The following is an 18,201-nucleotide window of genomic DNA, read 5'->3' as shown; positions in this document are numbered from 1 at the left end:
GGTGGGTGTACAGAATTACACTACGCAGGGATAAACCTGAATCTGCGCAAAGTTATGCGTTGCGTTCTGAACACATAAATAGAAAGAACTGCATGAGAGGTCTTCTCTGATCCTGAATCCATTGAGTTCGTGCCACTCATTCCATCGATGAACGAAATGATCAAAGCCGCCGTATTGGCTCGGTGGTTATGGTGCTCGGCTACTGTTCCGAAACACGCGGGTTCGATACCGGCCGCGCCGGTCGCATTGCGATGGAGGCGAAATGCAAGAGTCCCGCGTACTGTGCGATGTGAGTGCACGTTTAAGAACTCCAATTATAGTCGAAGTTATCTGGAGCCTTCCATTGCGGCGTCCCTCATAGCCTGAGTCGTTTGCAACAATAAACACCGAAAAGCATCAAAACATAAATAACGATGCGGTCAACAGCCTTATATATTAATGTACTCACCACAAACATTGTCGTCTGCTGAAGACATACTTGAAGCCTAGCAACAAGGATGCTATGGTGTGCTGTGTGGGGCCAAACTCGTGTACGGCGTTCCTGACTGTCCTGATAAATTTCGACCACCTGTGGTTGCGCCGTCACTGCACAGCATGCTTTGGGTTTGTGGAGGTTTAACGTCCCAAAGTGACTGAGGAGTTGAGAGACGCCGTAGTGAAGGGCGCCGGAAATTTAAACCAACTGGGGTTCTTCAACGTGCACTGACATCGCACAGTACACGGACTTCTAGAATTTCGCCTCCATCGAAATTCCACCGCCGCAGCCGAGATCGAACCAGCGTCTTTCGGGTCAACAGTCAAGCGTCATATCCACTCAGCCACCACGGCGGCGCACAGCACATCTTGGAGGCATATTGTAAGCATATCAAATATTAAAAAAGAAGGTAAGTACATGTAAGAGGGATACATTCGTCAGATTGTTCCATAAAGGAATCAGATTCTTCTGCTCTTAAGAGCGTCTTTAGATAACTAAAGAAAGGTTTATGGTTTATTGGAGTTTGACGTCCAAAAGCGACTCAGGCTATGAAAGACGCCGTAGTGTAGGGCTCAGGAAATTTCGACCACATGGTGTTCTTTAACGTGCACTGACATCGCACAGTACACAGGCCTCTAGAATTTCACCTCCATCGAAATTCGACCGCCCCCGCCGGGATCTAACCCGCGTTTTTTGGGCCAGCATCCGAGCACCGTAACCACTTTGCTACCGCGGCGGCATAACTAAAGAAAGCGCGGTGTGACGGATACCTTTTTCTTGTTATATTATTATTTTATTGTGTTTTTATGTGGCCAAACGCGCATGTCTGCCTTCATGGCTCAATAGTATGCACGCGTGATTTTCACCGAAATAAACTTTTTTTTTGTCCTGCGTCGTGATGTGTGCTCCTCTTTGTCTGCATTTCAAAATGTGCCAACTCGCCCAGCTGTCCACTCTACGGAACACACTGGCGTTGTTCTACTTCGAGTCCATCGAGTGGCGGTAGCTCCGGCTGGGGATCAATGCTACGACATTGCTCCCTGCACCCAGCAGCAAACAACGATGACTTCACTCACCGAGCCAACGAGCCGAAGAACAGATGCTCACCGAGCCGACCAAGAGGAAATCAACCGAAGCAGCAAGGCAGAGGCGTTCCGTCAATGACGTAGGCCTGGGTGAAGGAGGGACCGCGATAAGCTCACATCCTACTTCTTCCTCCTCTTAAAACATGGCACATACCCACACGGGGGGATTGGCCAAGGTGTAGTGGCATAAACAAGGAAATATCCATAGGAGATTACGACAAAATTTTGCCACCGGGCATGAATTTTGAAAAATGTTTCAATAATAAATGACAGAAGAATATTCAACGTAAATAACAGATAGAATTTTGGCGAAAAAAGATGAGCTCGAAGATTTTCAAAAGAATTAGCAAATCAACCTACCGGTCGAAATTATGTAATCATGGAGAATTTCACAAACTGAACCAATACAAATCCTTTGGCGCTCGCACCGAACGATAACAAAACTGGCAGAGATAACGGGAGCCCTAACCTGGAGAGAGGGACCTCTAGGTAAATCTTCCTTTGAAGTGCGAACTTTGGACAGTAGAAGCGAAAATGTTCTACAGATTCAACTTTCCCGCATGTGTCACATAAGTTTGTCTGTGTCAACACACACCTGCATAGGTATAAATTCAAACTGGGAATCCTTCAGAGTAAAATGAAATCGCATAGCATGCGGCCGTTTTGGCATCGCGCCTTCAACAAAATGCAGAAGCCGCAGTTTGGATCTCATCCGACGTGTAATGGATGGATAGCTGAGCATGATAGCATGAAAGCTTAGCATTAGCTGGATGGTCGTAGAGATATGCACTGCCTCGTCACAGCAGTTTTCTAGACAGCAATGGTGGCTAGTAGTAGGCAGGCACACCTGTTCACCAGATTGTCTGACGACGCCGAAAGCCGTTGGGGTAACAGGTGTCTTCGTGTGGGCGGCGTCCAGCGGTTGATCTGGAACAGGTCATTGGCAGGGCATTAACTTTCTTCGTGCGATCCGAAAACTCCAGTCGATCCCCCTCTGCAGCAGCGGGGAGGGCGGATATACATTAAGACAGTTGGAAAAAAGTACTTGAGTAGACTGTAAGTTGATTATAGATGCGTGCAGAGCGCATGGGGCCGAGCATAAAGCAGACGTTTTCAGAAACAGTTAGCAGGGCCACCTTAGCACGCATAGCACACGGCGCTCCCCTTATAAAATGGTCTGCAGAGTTTATATATACTTTTGATAGACTCTATAGCCATCCTTTAAACTTTTCCTTTTCTCTATAGATGATCTATAGACTAAATTCTATAACCGCCTTAATTTCTACTCGTCTAGAGACTAAAATCTAACCGCGTTAATTTTTTCTATAGATTTTGTATAGACTAAAGTCTATAACAGCCTCAATTTTCCTTTATCTCTAGATGGTTTATGGTTTATTGGCGCTTAACGACTCGAAGCGTCTCAGGCTACGAGGGATGCCTTAGTGAAGGGCTCCGTAAATTTCGACCACCTGGAATTCTTTAACGTGCACTAACAGTACACGAGCCTCGGAATTTGGCCTCCATCGAAATTAGACCTCCGCGGCCGCAATCGTCGTTCAGGTCAGTAGTCGAGCGCCATAACCAGTGAACCACAGCGGCAGCCTTTATCTTTAGATGGTCTATAGACTATATATAAATTATATTCTATAAGCACCTTAATTTTGTTTTGTCTATGCACAGGCTTTTGACCAACTATATACAAAAGTTTATAGCTGCCTAAATTTTAATTGTTTATAGACTATGTATAGACTAAAGTCTATAATAACCTTAATCTTCCTGTTCGTATGGGCGGTTTACAGATATCTGCAGACTGAAGTTTATAGCCGCCTAAATTTCTAGTTGTCTATGGGGTCTATAGACTATCTATAGCGTAAGGCAATAAATACCTTGATTTCCTTTTGTCTATATGCCGACTATAGACCACCTGTAGAGCGAAGTCTGTAACCACCTTGATTTGCTTCTCGCTATAAACGGTCTAATGATTATGCGTAGAATAAAGTCTATAACAGTCATGATTTTCATAGATGGCCAATAGACTATCTATAGACTAATGCTTATAACAGTCTTAATTTTCTCTTGGCTATGTAAAGTTTATGGCCCATCTATCGTATAAGCCTTTAACGGCCTTAATATAGTGACGAATACGACGAAGTTGGCAGTGGCGCGGGACAGAGCGCTCGGCTAGGCCAGGGGCCATTAAATCATCTCACTGCCGTCAGTCAACCCGTCACATTCGTCGGCTGGCCGTCACATCACATTATCTTTTCGACCATAGGCTATATATATAGAATATTCTCTATAACTACATAATTCCATTTTATGTATAGATAGTCTGTAGACTATCTTTAGACCAGTTTATAACAATCCCAATTTTTTTGTCTGACAATCTATACACTGCCTTTCGACCAAGTCTTACAATGCCAATTTCTGTTTGCACTGCATGCTCACGGGAGCTACACGTGGTGACCGCAACTATGGCTAGATTCCTCCACTTCCTTCGCTATTTCAGAAATAAAAAAATATTGGGTGAGGAAATGCCACGCCCTCATTTATATTGTTTTAGAAGCCTTGAAAGCTCCTTTTGGTTATACCGTGGTGTATTTTGTGAACGCAATGCACGAATATATTTAATGGTAACTGGTAAAGCGAGGAAAGGGAGCCATTCCTCAATTAAGGGTGCCCGCAAACTACTACATCAAACGAGCACGCTCTGCCTTAAAGGAATCGCTCGAGACAGTTCAATGCCATTTTTCGATCGTTACTGTCCAACGCGCTTAATTCATAAACCTTTCATTAGGATTCTACATTTCTTTTTAAACGTCCTGAAAATAAAGGGGGAAAGACGGGTGTGAAAATTAAAGGATGTGCCCATCTTTTAGAAACACCGTTAGAAGAGCCTGAAAGAGCATTGTCCTCAGCGAGATTAACGTCTGCCATTTAAAGCTTTGAAAGTTGCATTCACGTGAAAAATTGCTGCGAGGTAACAATTACAAAGGCGGTATTTTTTCGTCGTTCCCCATACACCTGCTGCTTCGGAGCCGATGGCACGCTGATATCACTGCTACCAGTTTTTAAAGCACAAACACGCAAAAGGCGTTATGCTATGGAACTTTTTAAATATTATTCTAAAAGTGCGCCACTCAGTATTTGGTGGGAGAAGCGGCGCACATGGACAAAGCAGTAAAGTTTCAGCTTTGTTTTCGCGAAACCAATACGGTTTTTAAAAATAGAGTGGAGAATTTAAGCTTATAAACCGACTGCAACCTGGGGCCTTCGATACTAGATCAAGCCACACACGGCAAGAGTGTGAGCGGTAAAAACCCAACCACGAAATGGTTTGGTTTGGTTTCGTTTATTGAGGTTTAACGTCCCAAAGCGACCCAGGCTCTGAGGGACGAGAGCAGGGTGCAGGGGGATTTTGGTGGAAGCGCTGCTGGGGCGATGTCGCGACAGTCACGTTGTCGGGTGCCAGCACGAGCCGTCGCGACATACTACGCGTGGAACTGTAACTACACGGACGACGGGCCGACGCCTTAGCAGGATGTAGGCAGATCAACGTTGCAGCATTCCCGAAAAAGGAATAGCTTCCTTGCTTGAGTGGCTGGTGCACCAGCGGCCTGGTTTCTCGTACTGCTTCCAGCTCTTGTCTATGTCCCTTCGTCGCACTCAGGCGTCAGTGCGTTTTTGTTTTGCTGCGCTCCGATATTATCCCCCGTTTGCTTTAGGCATAGCATTGCGCTCTCGAGAACATTGGTTTGGCTGCAGAAAGCGTTGGTTTGGTCCGGAGTGAACCGGTGTCTTTTATGCTTACTGGGAGTGTCACTCGTCGGGCGAGACCACGGCTTGCGGATCCCGTTTCCTGGAAGTAGAGACCTTCAAGCTATCGTGTGCTCCCTTGCATCGAGGATACACTGCGGCGTAAGAGCGTCGAGCCACCATCGTGCATAAAATAAATATTTTAGGTTACAAATCCAAACAGTTCTTAGCTGCTTTTATAAGTGTTATTGTGACGTACAAGGTAAGACTACACAGCAGTAATTATATTTCCTAATGTCTACCCAGCGGAAAAAAATTGGCTGGTGAATCGTTGAAAACAAGCATGAGGGTTAAGTGTTCACCACATTCCTTATTACATTTTCAACCAAGTTAACAACCACAAATTATTTTAACTGGAGCTAAACCAACCATTTTTTTCTGGTTGCATATATGTTCCTGGCAGGGAAAGATTTAAAGCACGCCTGAATAAGTATTTCTCGAAAATGGCTACCAGTAGCGTTGCGAAGATACGTCTACAGGTGCGGACAAGGGTAAACGGAGCACACAATCCTTGGAATATTTTTTACATATCACCTAATTAAAATGCTGAGCAACATTTTGGCAATTCTGGTAATTGACGTTTGTAGGCTTACCATCGACAAGCTACGTTTATTCGTTTCCAAGAGGGAAGGCGTGGTTGCAATTAGAATGGAACAGCATGCTCTGTTTACTTATGTCTGCAAATGTGCCAGAAAGTCTTCGCTGATTACAAGGAAGGAATGCAAGACAGAAAACACGCTTGCACCTTGGACGGTATTTCCGCAAACAGTTCAGTCATATGCACTTATAAAATGTTGGAGTGCAGGAAAAGTGCACGCCTATTAAAGTTCAGGTTTTGTGGGAAGGTGCACCATCCTTTTAAGGACACTGATTATGCACCTTTAGGGCAGCAAATTGTTTTGCTGGCTACGAATTTAGAAGCGGTGACGAAGGCTCCCTAGAATAAAGTGATAGTAACGTTCAACATAACGTTAGGATTACAAATCACGGCATGCCTTGTCTTTTTTTGTTCTTTAAACCTTGTTCCTGTTCCATTGACATCGTTAGTTGAGGGCGTAGAACCAGACATTACGAAGAACGTGACGTTCGCGCATCAGGCAGCCCGTTCAGTTCATCCCATCAGAATGTATTAGGAGTCAGTTGGCACGCTTTCTACTCCACTGTAAATTAATTCAAAAAAGAACCTTTGAAGCCAGCCCTTTACCATTTGTTCAGCTTTTTATTACGCATCTTCGCTGCTCTGCGGCTGGTCTCTCGCAGATTCCAGGAGTCTCGCTGAGCAGCCGTAGAGTCTGTTAATACCAAGAACGTCGTAGAAACTCAGCCCTGTCCCTATGTAGGCGCCTTCTATCCAGCTGCCATCGTTGCCCTTGATGGACGGCTGGCTCGAGCTCCGAGCGGCACTTAGCGAGCCGTACATCATAACCGACTCCATGTCGAAGGAGCTGAACAGGAGGGCCTCGTCTGGAGCCACCTTCTTGAAGTTTGCCAAGTACTCTGCGCAAAAAGAGAGGAGCTTGGAATTGGCACGCACGGATGCCATCGCGGCTAAATACGCCTTCTGGAGCTGATCACAGCAGTTGTCATGTCCACTAGTTATGTTTATTCAGAAGTCCTCGGGCTTTATTTTGCTTCAGTATCTGTTACATTTTGCGATTTTTCACGTTTCTATAAAACTATCCAGAAAACTTCTCCTCTACATCGAGCTTGGCGCATGATGCCCTTAGTTGGCTATGTGACACAGAACCCAACACAACGCAAACTGCTAGTTTTTTTTTCTGATGTAGCTTGGTTAAGAGCGGTGCCTCCAAGATAAGCGCGTCAATTATGACCCCAGCTTGTTTCTGCTATGGCACTCTCCTACCTGTCGTGATCTGCGTACATTACTTCGCCAAGCTTGAGCGAACAGTCAGAGAAAAAGATCGAACTCTCCGCTTTTACCACCTTTATTGTGGTTTTCGGCTCGAAGCGGATGGATGGATGGATGGATGGATGGATGGATGGATGGATGGATGGATGGATGGATGGATGGATGGATGGATGGATGGATGGATGGATGGATGGATGGACGGACGGACGGACGGACGGACGGACGGACGGACGGACGGACGGACGGACGGACGGACGGGCGGGCGGATGGACGGACGGGCGGATGGATGGATGGATGGATGGATGGATGGATGGATGGATGGATGGATGGATGGATGGATGGATGGATGGATGGATGGATGGATGGATGGATGGAAGGATGGATGGATGGATGGAAGGATGGATGGATGGAAGGATGGATGGATGGATGGATGGATGGATGGATGGATGGATGGATGGATGGATGGATGGATGGATGGATGGATGGATGGATGGATGGAGGGATGGATGGATGGGTGGATGGATGGATGGGTGGATGGATGGATGGATGGATGGATGGATGGATGGATGGATGGATGGATGGATGGATGGATGGATGGATGGATGGATACGTCTGAACCCTTTAAATCGGGCGGTGGCTCAAGCCACCTAGCCATGACTTGTCAAATTTTACTCTTTTCTTGATTTTAGCCACCAATCAGATAATCTTCGCTTGGTTACTTCTACCCGCTTAAAATCTAACTTCCCTTCATTGTCTTTAAACCCTAATGCCTTGGATAAATCAGCCCCGCTGCTTTCCACTGTAGGGTGAAGCCCTTTACAGAAAAGTATCAAGTGTTCAGCCGTTTCCTCCTGCTCTCCGCACGCAACGCAGAAAGTGTCTATCTCGTGGTTCCTGGCTCTATATGTCTTAGTCCGCAAAACTGCCGTCCTGGCCTTAAACAACAAAGAGCTTCCCGTACAATTATCATATATATTTTCTTTGGCAATTTCCTGCTTAAAAATCCTGTATGTTCCCAGTGGTTATTTCGTCAACATTCCTGTTTTCCACAGAGCCCTCTCTGTTTCTTTAACCTTTTTAACCTTTTTCTTAACCGATAATTGCTGATTTGCCTCCCTACTGCTGTCCGAATATTTGCTTGTCAATTTTCTAGTTCCCTTTCCCCATTTCGTGTCAACATTCCTTATATACAGGTATGTACAGAACCGCAACTGCATCTGCTGGGAGTCCCGTAAAACATCAGCAGCTGAGAAGGCTACAGAGTTGTGGACGAAGTGCCTATATCACGTCACGCTCAGCTATCACGTCCAGTTTCGTACTAGTATAAGATCTGCCAAGCACAGTGGCCAATATGTACACCGCTGTTGATGCTGGGGGACCAGAAAATTTACCCTCTGAATTTTATTTTTTTCATGCATTTTCGCTTCGTTACTCAGCTTTGCTAATGATTCGCCGCAATTGTGTCTGTACTTCATTACTTTAGTAGAAATGCTACAAAATTACACGTGAAATGAGTGCGTACACATGACGAAAGGGTCACATCTCTACTGCATGTCTCATAGGACAGTGCATAGGGTTAACGTGCTGAGCTGTGGCTGTTCCGTGAGATTGACACACGTCTGCCTCGATAAAATGGTTTTAATTCTCGTGAGCCGCCGCGGTGGCATAGTGGTTATGGCGCTCGGCTGTCGGCCCGAAAGACGCGGGTTCGATCCCTGCCGCGGCGGTCGAATTTCAATGGAGGCGAAATTCTGGAGGCCCGTGTACCGTGCGATGTCAGTGCACGTTACAGAACCCCAGGTGGTCGAAATTTCTGGTGCCCTTCACTATGGCGTCTCTTATAGCCCGAGTTGCTTCGGGACGTTAAACCCCTATAAACCATAAACCTTAATTCTCGTGAATAGATACCAGGACATGCGATTTGGTTCGAATATTGTGGTCCTTGCGAATAACTGACACAGCACGTGACATATGGAATCAGTTACGACTTATTACATTAGCAACAATTCGTTGGTATCCGGAAATATTTCAGGATTCGAACACTCCTGCTCAAGACATACGTCGTGCATGTATTCCGTTCATTGCAAGCGTTTGATAGCAATGCAATGATTTTTGTCTTATTTCGACATTTGTTAACTGGTCGATTACGGCTGTTTGTTACAAAAGCCTGATGGGCTACGAAACCTTTCAAAACGTATTGAACAATCAGCAACTGTCACAAAATATTCTTTTCACCTTCTGAAACATGCTCATCCTATTTATCGAGTGACTAAGAGCATGGAAAGAGCGCTAGCTAATATTATAATATACTCCTTAAGGTTGAACGTAGCTGCGAAGCGGTACCAATCTAAAAAAGATCTGAAATTGAAACATTTTTCCACTTGTCTTGATTTTATGCGTGATAGGAATCTTGATTCTTCGCTTGACAGTATACCTGATTGAATCTGCACTTGCGCACTTCTCCAATATGAACCCGCACCTGTAACAATGATAATTGAGACAGCATGCAAAGTTTTGCAAGCGACGTATGAGCCAGACCAGCTTGGCGGGCTTCAAAGCTTACTGATGGCCTGCAAAGTTTAATGGAGAATATTTCCTGGTTGTTCTTCGAACTGACGCATTTTTACCCACAAGCATGGACGCTCAAATAGCAGAAAATGTAAGCTGAAGAAAAAACTGCTGTGTACCGAAATTCCTTCGACTGACACTCGTCTCTGTTGGGTACAATGTGGATTGCGAGGGAAATTTCATCAAAAATGAATGTCGAGTAAACCCCTGGCCAACATTTGAACTGATCGGGCCAATATTGGAAATGTATTGGCAGAGGCCGGTCGAACGAGGACATTAGTGAAACCAGCAATTTCCTAGCATCGGCCCGATTACCTTTTGTGCTTGGGAACATGGATGGTAGGTTTAAGTAATTGAATTTCTGTTCTGCAATTTTGGATTGGCGTGAAATGCTGCTGTCTCGCAAAAATGTGTCATTTTTGTGTCATTTATTTAGGAGGATTGATGCCGAGTTCTATACAGTGTACCCTATCTGCTTTAACAAAACTAAAACCTAGATGAGTTGTTTCAGAGTCATGAACGCTGTAGGTATGGATAGCAGTGTGTGCGGAATGAGACGATACTAAAGAGAGTCAGGAAACATGTTCACGAGGCTCCTCACATCAAAATTCAAAACGAGGAGGATTTAGCATACCTATATAATGGTCAACATGAGCCACTAGCTGGCCATTGGAAACGAAATAGCAGTTATACGTGACATAAGCTATAAATACATAATAGAATTGGACACGAACACTCGACCCACTGTACCGAAAATAAACGCGTCCAAGATTTTTCACGAATAATACTTACATGAGCAGAAACGGTGACTGTTAGTAGATAGTCTGATTATCCAAACAGGTGCTTATTTTCAGTACTGGGATCTTTTTACGGAAATCTAAAAGCTTGATTATAAAAGCACGCCTTTGACCTTAAAGAAACCTTCCAACGCTCTGGCACCTTTGAACTTTGGAACAGTATCGGGAAACCAGCAGGTGATGTAAAGCTGTTCCCGCTATGTTCATCTCGAAGACCATGCAATATTGATATATCTATGCGAGCGGTCGTCCAAACCTTTATTTCTTAATGTGGCCGTGCTCATTGCTTCCGTCAAGTTGTCTGTTTCTAGAAGGAATTTAATTCGACTGTCACGGGTTGAGCAGGTACACAGAAAGCCGATTGAAGAGCAGAGGCGCAGGGTTCCAAATCGAGATATCACTGAATGTTAAAAAAAGCTAATGTCCGAGATATCAATACCATCTCTCTCGCACTGTCAAGGAGTTCCGCTATATTATAGAAATGAAGGGCTAATAGAATGCAACACAGCCCGCAGCTGTGGATTGATCCGGAGAATAATGACTCTGAGCGCACCAGCTGTAGCCAATGGGAGGAGGGCGTCACGCCAGCGGCAGTCGAGTGGAGAGAAGATGTGGAAATAAGAGCGAAAAACGCGCTTGCATCACATGCATCTTCCAGAAGGAAGAGGCGAAGAATAAAAGCATGCCTTCGCACGCCTGCTTGGTTTAACTACGTTAAAACCCTACCATATTTTTATCTCGGTTGACCCCGTCCGTGCCGACATGGGTCTGATGCCGGTTCTACGGAAGCAAGCCTAATTTGGCTTAACATGTTTCCCTCAGGAGGCCAATGTGGGTATGTGTCAGGATCCAACAACAAGCAGCAACTTTTTAACATGTGAGCCGTGTCTTTCCTGCATAGAGCCCGCAAGTTTGTTGGATCCGACAAAGCCTTGTAGGCAACATGCTGGCGTGCGCCTTATGCTGCCTCGCCACGGCCCATGTAGGATTTAGCGGTTCTGTTCGTGTAGTCCAGGTTGGCATTTGCGTGATCTTTCTGACACATCATATTCCACCTTCCTACGAATGTACGAAAGTACCAGCGCAGCTCACACAACTCCACTTTATCACATACCCGCCGCGGTGGCTCAGTGGTTAGGGCGCTCGACTACTGATCCGGAGTTCCCGGCGTCGAACCCGACCGCGGCGGCTGCGTTTTTATGAAGGAAAAACACTAAGGCGCCCGTGTGCTGTGCGATGTCAGTGCACGCTAAAGATCCCCAGGTGGTCGAAATTATTCCGGAGCCCTCCACTACGGCACCTCCTTCTTCCTTTCTTCTTTCACTCCCTCCTTTGTCCCTTCCCTTACGGCGTGGTTCAGGTGTCCAACGATATATGAGACAGATACTGCGCCATTTCCGTTCCCCCAAAACCAAATATTATTATTATTATTATTATTATTATTATTATTATTATTATTATTATTATTATTATTATTATTATTATTATTATTATTATTATTATTATTATTATTATTATTATTATTATTATTATTATTATTATTATTATTATTATTTAACACATCGCGTTTTAAACAGCGACATGCACTCGCGCTGTGCTTTGCAAATGGTCGTCTTCATCAACTAATCCTACAATGGGAATAGTTTACACACGCTGGTGCTGTGCATTGCACATCGTCGTCCTTATCAACAAATACCACTGGAATGAAGAAGCTCATTCACCGACACCAACGACGACAAAGCCCGTCTGGCGTCCGGCTGACGCTCCTGCTGGAGAACAACTCCTTGTGGCCCTGCCGCTCGTCTCGCTGCTTCATCGATTACTTTTCAAGAGTCTGTCGCCGGCGCTTCACACGTCCCAATAACCTTCCCTTCAGTTCTGCCAAAATAATATCGTCGTCATACGTGTGGATGCCCCAGCAAAGATAAACCATGAGCTAACCGGGCTAAACTTATGCTTTCGCACGTCTAGTCGGGTTAACTACGTTACAAACCTACCACACTTTTCTCGTATCTTTATTTTTCGCGTCCTATCTCAGGCTCATTGCAGTGGCCTCTTCCCAACTACTATATATACTGATCTGGAAGAATCATTCACCGCTCGGACGGAAAACCGGTCCGCAGTCAAACCTTCAGTAAAACCTCGTTATGCTTTTTTAAGCTTTGGCAGTTTATTTATAGGTCTACCACGAGGCCCTCGAAGTGGTGGCGTTGCATTCGAGCACCTGCATCATATTCGGACGATACTGGATTAGATCCCCAGTGCCGCTATGTACCCACCGTTTTCTAATGGGCAGATTATTTCTCCGGCTTGATGGTCAGCTTTTCTGAATTTAAATGCTTGGGAATAGTGTGTTGGACGGAACCGTTGGGCTGACGGGTCAACGAGTCGCTTTCAAATGTTATCGACCTTCTCTTCGCTCACGCCACCCAGGAAGACATCACGGAAAGTTCAGCCACCGCTGCTGCTGCCTTGCCCCAGAGACTCTTTCACTGTTACCCATCAAGTAACATGGTACAGACTTTATTTGGGTGCTTTTCTTTTTTCTTCGTTACCGCTCAACGTACTCTGGGTGCGAAAGGCGTTACTTTCACCATGCACTAGGAATCTTCTACAAGCTACGTACGGAATCATTGCCCGTGAATACTTGACTTTAGAAAAAGAATATTTTTGCGTCTTCTGTGAACTGCCGCTTCTGTGATGTTTTTGAAAAAATCGAAGGTTGCTTCACTAATTGTATAGACGGAATTCTGCTATGAGACGCCTTGCAAGAAAACTTAAAAAGGACGGATTTATCTGGCTTATCACACTATTGGATACCTCACCGGAATGTGTTATGATGATGAACCTCTTCATTAGTTTTTCTGATCGAACTGCACAGCTTATGAAAAACTAGAATGGTACACACGCATTGTGAATCAGTCGTTTCGACGAAACCTCATTTCTGTTAAATGACTGTTCGCCTGAAGGAAGCGTATGAAGACACCGACTTTAAACCGGAGTGTCACCCCTTCCTGCTGATGTGCGCAGATTTACCTTCCCTGTTGTTTTCTAGGAAGCGCGAAAAGCGGACGAGGCACTGATTAGGGGACACAAAAACACGTTCATGAGCTCTCGTGAACGTGTCTTTGTGTCCCCTACTCCTTTCCTCGTCCGTTTTTTTGCGGTTCCTAGTAAACAACATGCATCACCAACTAGCCCGGCCGCTTGCTCTCCTGAACTGCAATACCTTCCCTCCAGTACTCTATTCCTTAGTCTTTTTAAGATGACTTTCTTGGCGTTTCCTATGATCTTTGTAGATAGTTCATGCAAATAGAACATATTTTCAGTGAAATAAATCGCACGTTTAAAAAGCACTCGCCGTGGTTGTGAGGTTCCGTACTGGATTCCTACTAGAAATTTCTGCCTTCAAGTCCTATCCTCGTACCATTTTTTTCTTCGATTTTTATCTGTGTGACACATATGAACCACACCGAGATCGATGAAATCTCTCACTGTGGCCCCTAATGATAACACATTGTACAGCGGGTTGGGGAATTCGGAATAAATTCGGGTCACGAATAAGTTCGACCCCCTGGGGATCTCTAACGTGCACTGACATCGCACAACACACGGGCGCCTTTTGCGTCTCGCCTACATCGAAATGTCACCTCCGCGCTCTGGTTGGAATCCGGGTACTCCGGCTCAGTAGACTAGCGCCTTAACCATTTAGTCACTCAACGTTTCTATCGTATATTCTGCTGTTAGGTGCTATAACAGTGATATGTTCGTTTCGGCCGTTTCTCTCTGTCATTGCTCTGACACTCTTGCTTTGCACTCTTGCGTAACGAGCCTTCCGGCTTGGTCATCGTTTCTCAGCCCCATCTGGTCTGCGCGGCGCACGTGGCGCCGAGTGGACTCACTTTGAGTTGTCTGGCCCTTCGTGTTTGACTATGCTTTGGCATCGCGCGAGACCCTACAGAAAACGCCATTAATTTCTGTAGCAATTATCGTTTTTATTTCTTGTTTAATTTTTCTCTCGCTGTTGTGTTCGGGTCTTCACTCAGTCATTTTAACAGCCCCTTTCTAACACCTATAAATACTGTGTGCCATATTGATAGATTGGTTTCCAAATCAGCCCTTGTGTTCTTACGCGTGTGTCAGTACCCTTTATAGGAACATAACTTGCGGTTCATAGTACGTTTTCGACGATATATATATAACCACCAAAAATTGAAAAACATAACAGGATTTTCGAGTAAGGCTGGTCCTCCGTCCAGCCGACACGTCGTGAATTAAATCCTTTTATGCTTTTCAATTTTTGGTGATTTTGTATTATATTGACCAAATCAGCTGCCAGAAATCACTTTTGGTATATATATATATATATATATATATATATATATATATATATATATATATATATATATATATATATATATATATATATATATATATATATATATTTAAAATGAAACGACGTTGGTTAACGGGCTATGTAGCTGTAAGAAGCGGGCACTGGCGAAAAGCACTTTATTACTAAAGTTTGGCCGGGATCCGGCCTTCGTCAGAGTAAACAATTTCGTGGTTGGTAGGAGGTTTTTAAATCAACAACTAAAAAGAACTTATCAAGAATAGGAAAAACCCACAGAACGCACTGGCCGCGTGGATGCAATCAGGAAAGACAATTAAAGATACAGACAAAAAGCAAAAATACAAAACTTGGCACACACATGTGGTAAGCACAATCGTTAGCGGCGCAGACAAGACAGTGCACCGGGACTTTCGTTTAAACGAGCAGAAATAGTATCAAATTTGTAAATGAGATATGACTCCCGGGTTTTTCCATCATGATTGTCCTAAAACCTGAATATAAAATGGCAACTCTTATTTTGTCGACTGAGTGACCGGGATTTCTGACGTGCTTAGATAGCGGAAGGTTGGGGAGATAGGTGGAGTGAGCCTTGTGGTTGTTGAAGCATAAATGAAGGGACGTTTCTGTTTACCCTATGTACTGCTTGTTGCACACAGACCACTCCAACAGATATGCTACGTTTGAAGTGTCGAAGGAAAAAGTGCCATTAATTCTTATCTGGCAGTCATAAGAGGTGCTGCTAGCTGTTATTGAGGTAGTCATATATGCGCAGACACCTGCATCTTCAAGGGCAGCAGCCTTCCGAGACATGGGGAGAGATTGTTGAGAAAGTTAACTAGTCACGTAGATTTTTTCATCGTCTGTAGACTACTCTGAGTGGGTCTGAGAGTATTAGCTTAAGGCGTTGGCTTCGTCCGATGATGTTATTATGCTTGCGAAGAATGTCGCTGACGTTAGGAATAGAAGCTGAACGAGTCAGTATCAAGTTGGTTTGCTGAACTAAGTCAGGGCGATGGGATGTGTCCAAGAGCGCTCTCCGGTCATGCTGGTCCGCACATGCAAAACTATCGTCGATTAGTGAAGCGGGGTAGTTTTGTGGTTTTAATGCCTTTTTGAGGGCCATGCAGTTACGGTTACAAGGAGTTTGGTCAGAGCAGGCCCGCCCATAACGCAGTTCTTGGCCGTTAGGAATACTGGTCTTGCAGTGCTTTACGTGGCTAATATGGAAGTGAAGGTACCGATGTCTGTCAGTGGGTTTCTTGTAGAGCGTCGTAATTAGTTTGCTATCACATAAAAGCACTGTCACGTTCAGAAAGTTATTACAATAAATTCAGTAAGCGTGCGAAAACGATATCGAATTATGTACGTCATTAAAAGCAGCGATGAAAGAAATAGTTCAGTCTCACAATGCTGCCATATTAGGAATATGTCGCCTATGCAATGTTTATAATAAAAGGCTTGAGTGAGCGACCGGACAAGAAGTTGTTTTCAAATATACCCATAGCCGCCGCGGTGGCTGAGTGGTTACGGCGCTCGGCTGCCAGCCCGAAAGACGCGGGTTCGATCCCGGCGGCGGCGGTCGAATTTCGATGGAGGCGAAATTCTAGAGGCCCGTGTACTGTGCGATGTCAGTGCACGTTAAAAAACCCCAGGTGGTCGAAATTTCCGGAGCCCTCCACTACGGCGTCTCTCATAGCCTGAGTCGCTTTGGGACGTTAAACCCCTCATAAACCAAACCATAAACCAATCAAATATACCCATGTATATATTTGTATAGTTAAGGCCGATTTTTGTACCCATTGACATACCGCTGATTGAAAGATAATGATCGTTATTAAATTTAAAAATGTTAAGCCGAAGGATTAACTTCAGCAAACCAGCAAGGGTTTCGCTATCGACACGATTGTTAGTGCATAAGGTCTCACAGACTTGTTTTACGGATTGAATGCCGTCCTCGTGGGGTATGCTTGTGTACAAGGAACATACACCTAACCTAACGAGAAGAGAGTCGCAAACGATATGAAGGTCAGCAATGTGAGTAAAAAGTGCTTGCTGTCTTTTATACAAGACGAAAATGTAGAGAGGATATCGCTGATCAGGGAATCAACGAAGCGAGATATGTTGTCCGTTACAGTTCCTATGCCTAAAGCAATTGGTTGTACAGGGACATCAGGGGTGTGCACTTTCGGCAACAGATAAAATAAGCCTGAAATCTGGCTTAGTTGGAGAATGGTGTGCTTGTCGTTATCAGCGAGTCTTTAATCGTTGCACAGTTTCTCAATACCTTATTTAATTATGAAATAGAACTGTTAAGTGGGATCATTTCCTTTGAGGCGCCGCGACGTAGTTGTTCATGTTCATAATGAAGATCGCACCACCTTTGTCGGCGGACTTGATGACTATGTCGCTATATATATACATAGCACAGGGCGCAAAACAAATGTCGTGTTTCGAAGCCGACCCTACGGAAGTGGTCCCTGTTCCTTTTTTCTCCTGATTACTGTTTCCCCTTATCCCAAAATCTTCATTTCTAATTCTTTTTGTGTTTTCTCTTTTCTAGTTCTAGGCCGCTTTATTCCCTTAGCCCCTGCCAAGGACATGTTAAGTACCCATTGTGTTAAAATATAAACAAAAATTATTGTGTTTTTCAGATACATTTGAGAAACACCATGCATTGCATTTTACTTGCAAGTGGAACTGCCCGGCAGGGCCGATATACCAACAGATCTTTTTTTACAAAATTTGTTGGAAATAAAAACGTTTTAGCACAAAAAAGGGCCACAAATTACCTCTAAATTACAATTACCTCCGATTACAACTTATCTCTGATGATCCGTCAAGGCGACTCTAGTCAAGACATATATATATATATATATATATATATATATATATATATATATATATATATATATATATATATATATATATATAACCGATGATCCATCAAGGCAACTGTAGTCAAGGCCCATATATATATATATATATATATATATATATATATATATATATGCGGCGGTGACTTTCCACTGCAACCTAGGCTGGTTGTAGTCTTTCGCACAAATTTGCGTATTCTTTACAATTTATATATATATATATATATATATATATATATATATATATATATATATATATATATATATATATATATATATATATATATAATACGAAACCGGCGGCAAGTGGTTGTTTTCTACTCCTTTCTTATCAATTACCATTTAGCGATAAAACAATTCAAA

General features: G+C 44.1%; 1 protein-coding gene across 1 annotated transcript in view; it reads right to left on the bottom strand.

Moving 5' to 3' along the window:
• Positions 1–6,598: 6,598 nt before the first annotated feature.
• LOC144102469 (astacin-like metalloprotease toxin 5) overlaps positions 6,599–18,201 on the bottom strand; it is a 33,634-nt gene continuing 22,031 nt past the window's right edge. Inside the window, exon 6 of the mRNA XM_077635734.1 lies at positions 6,599–6,873. Within this exon, the coding sequence (XP_077491860.1) occupies positions 6,599–6,873 (275 nt within the window). The remainder of the gene's footprint in view (positions 6,874–18,201) is intronic.

This window comes from Amblyomma americanum, chromosome 8 (genome assembly GCF_052857255.1).
Source record: "Amblyomma americanum isolate KBUSLIRL-KWMA chromosome 8, ASM5285725v1, whole genome shotgun sequence".
NCBI classification, from domain to species: domain Eukaryota; kingdom Metazoa; phylum Arthropoda; class Arachnida; order Ixodida; family Ixodidae; genus Amblyomma; species Amblyomma americanum.
This window is presented reverse-complemented; position numbering and strand designations above follow the sequence as displayed.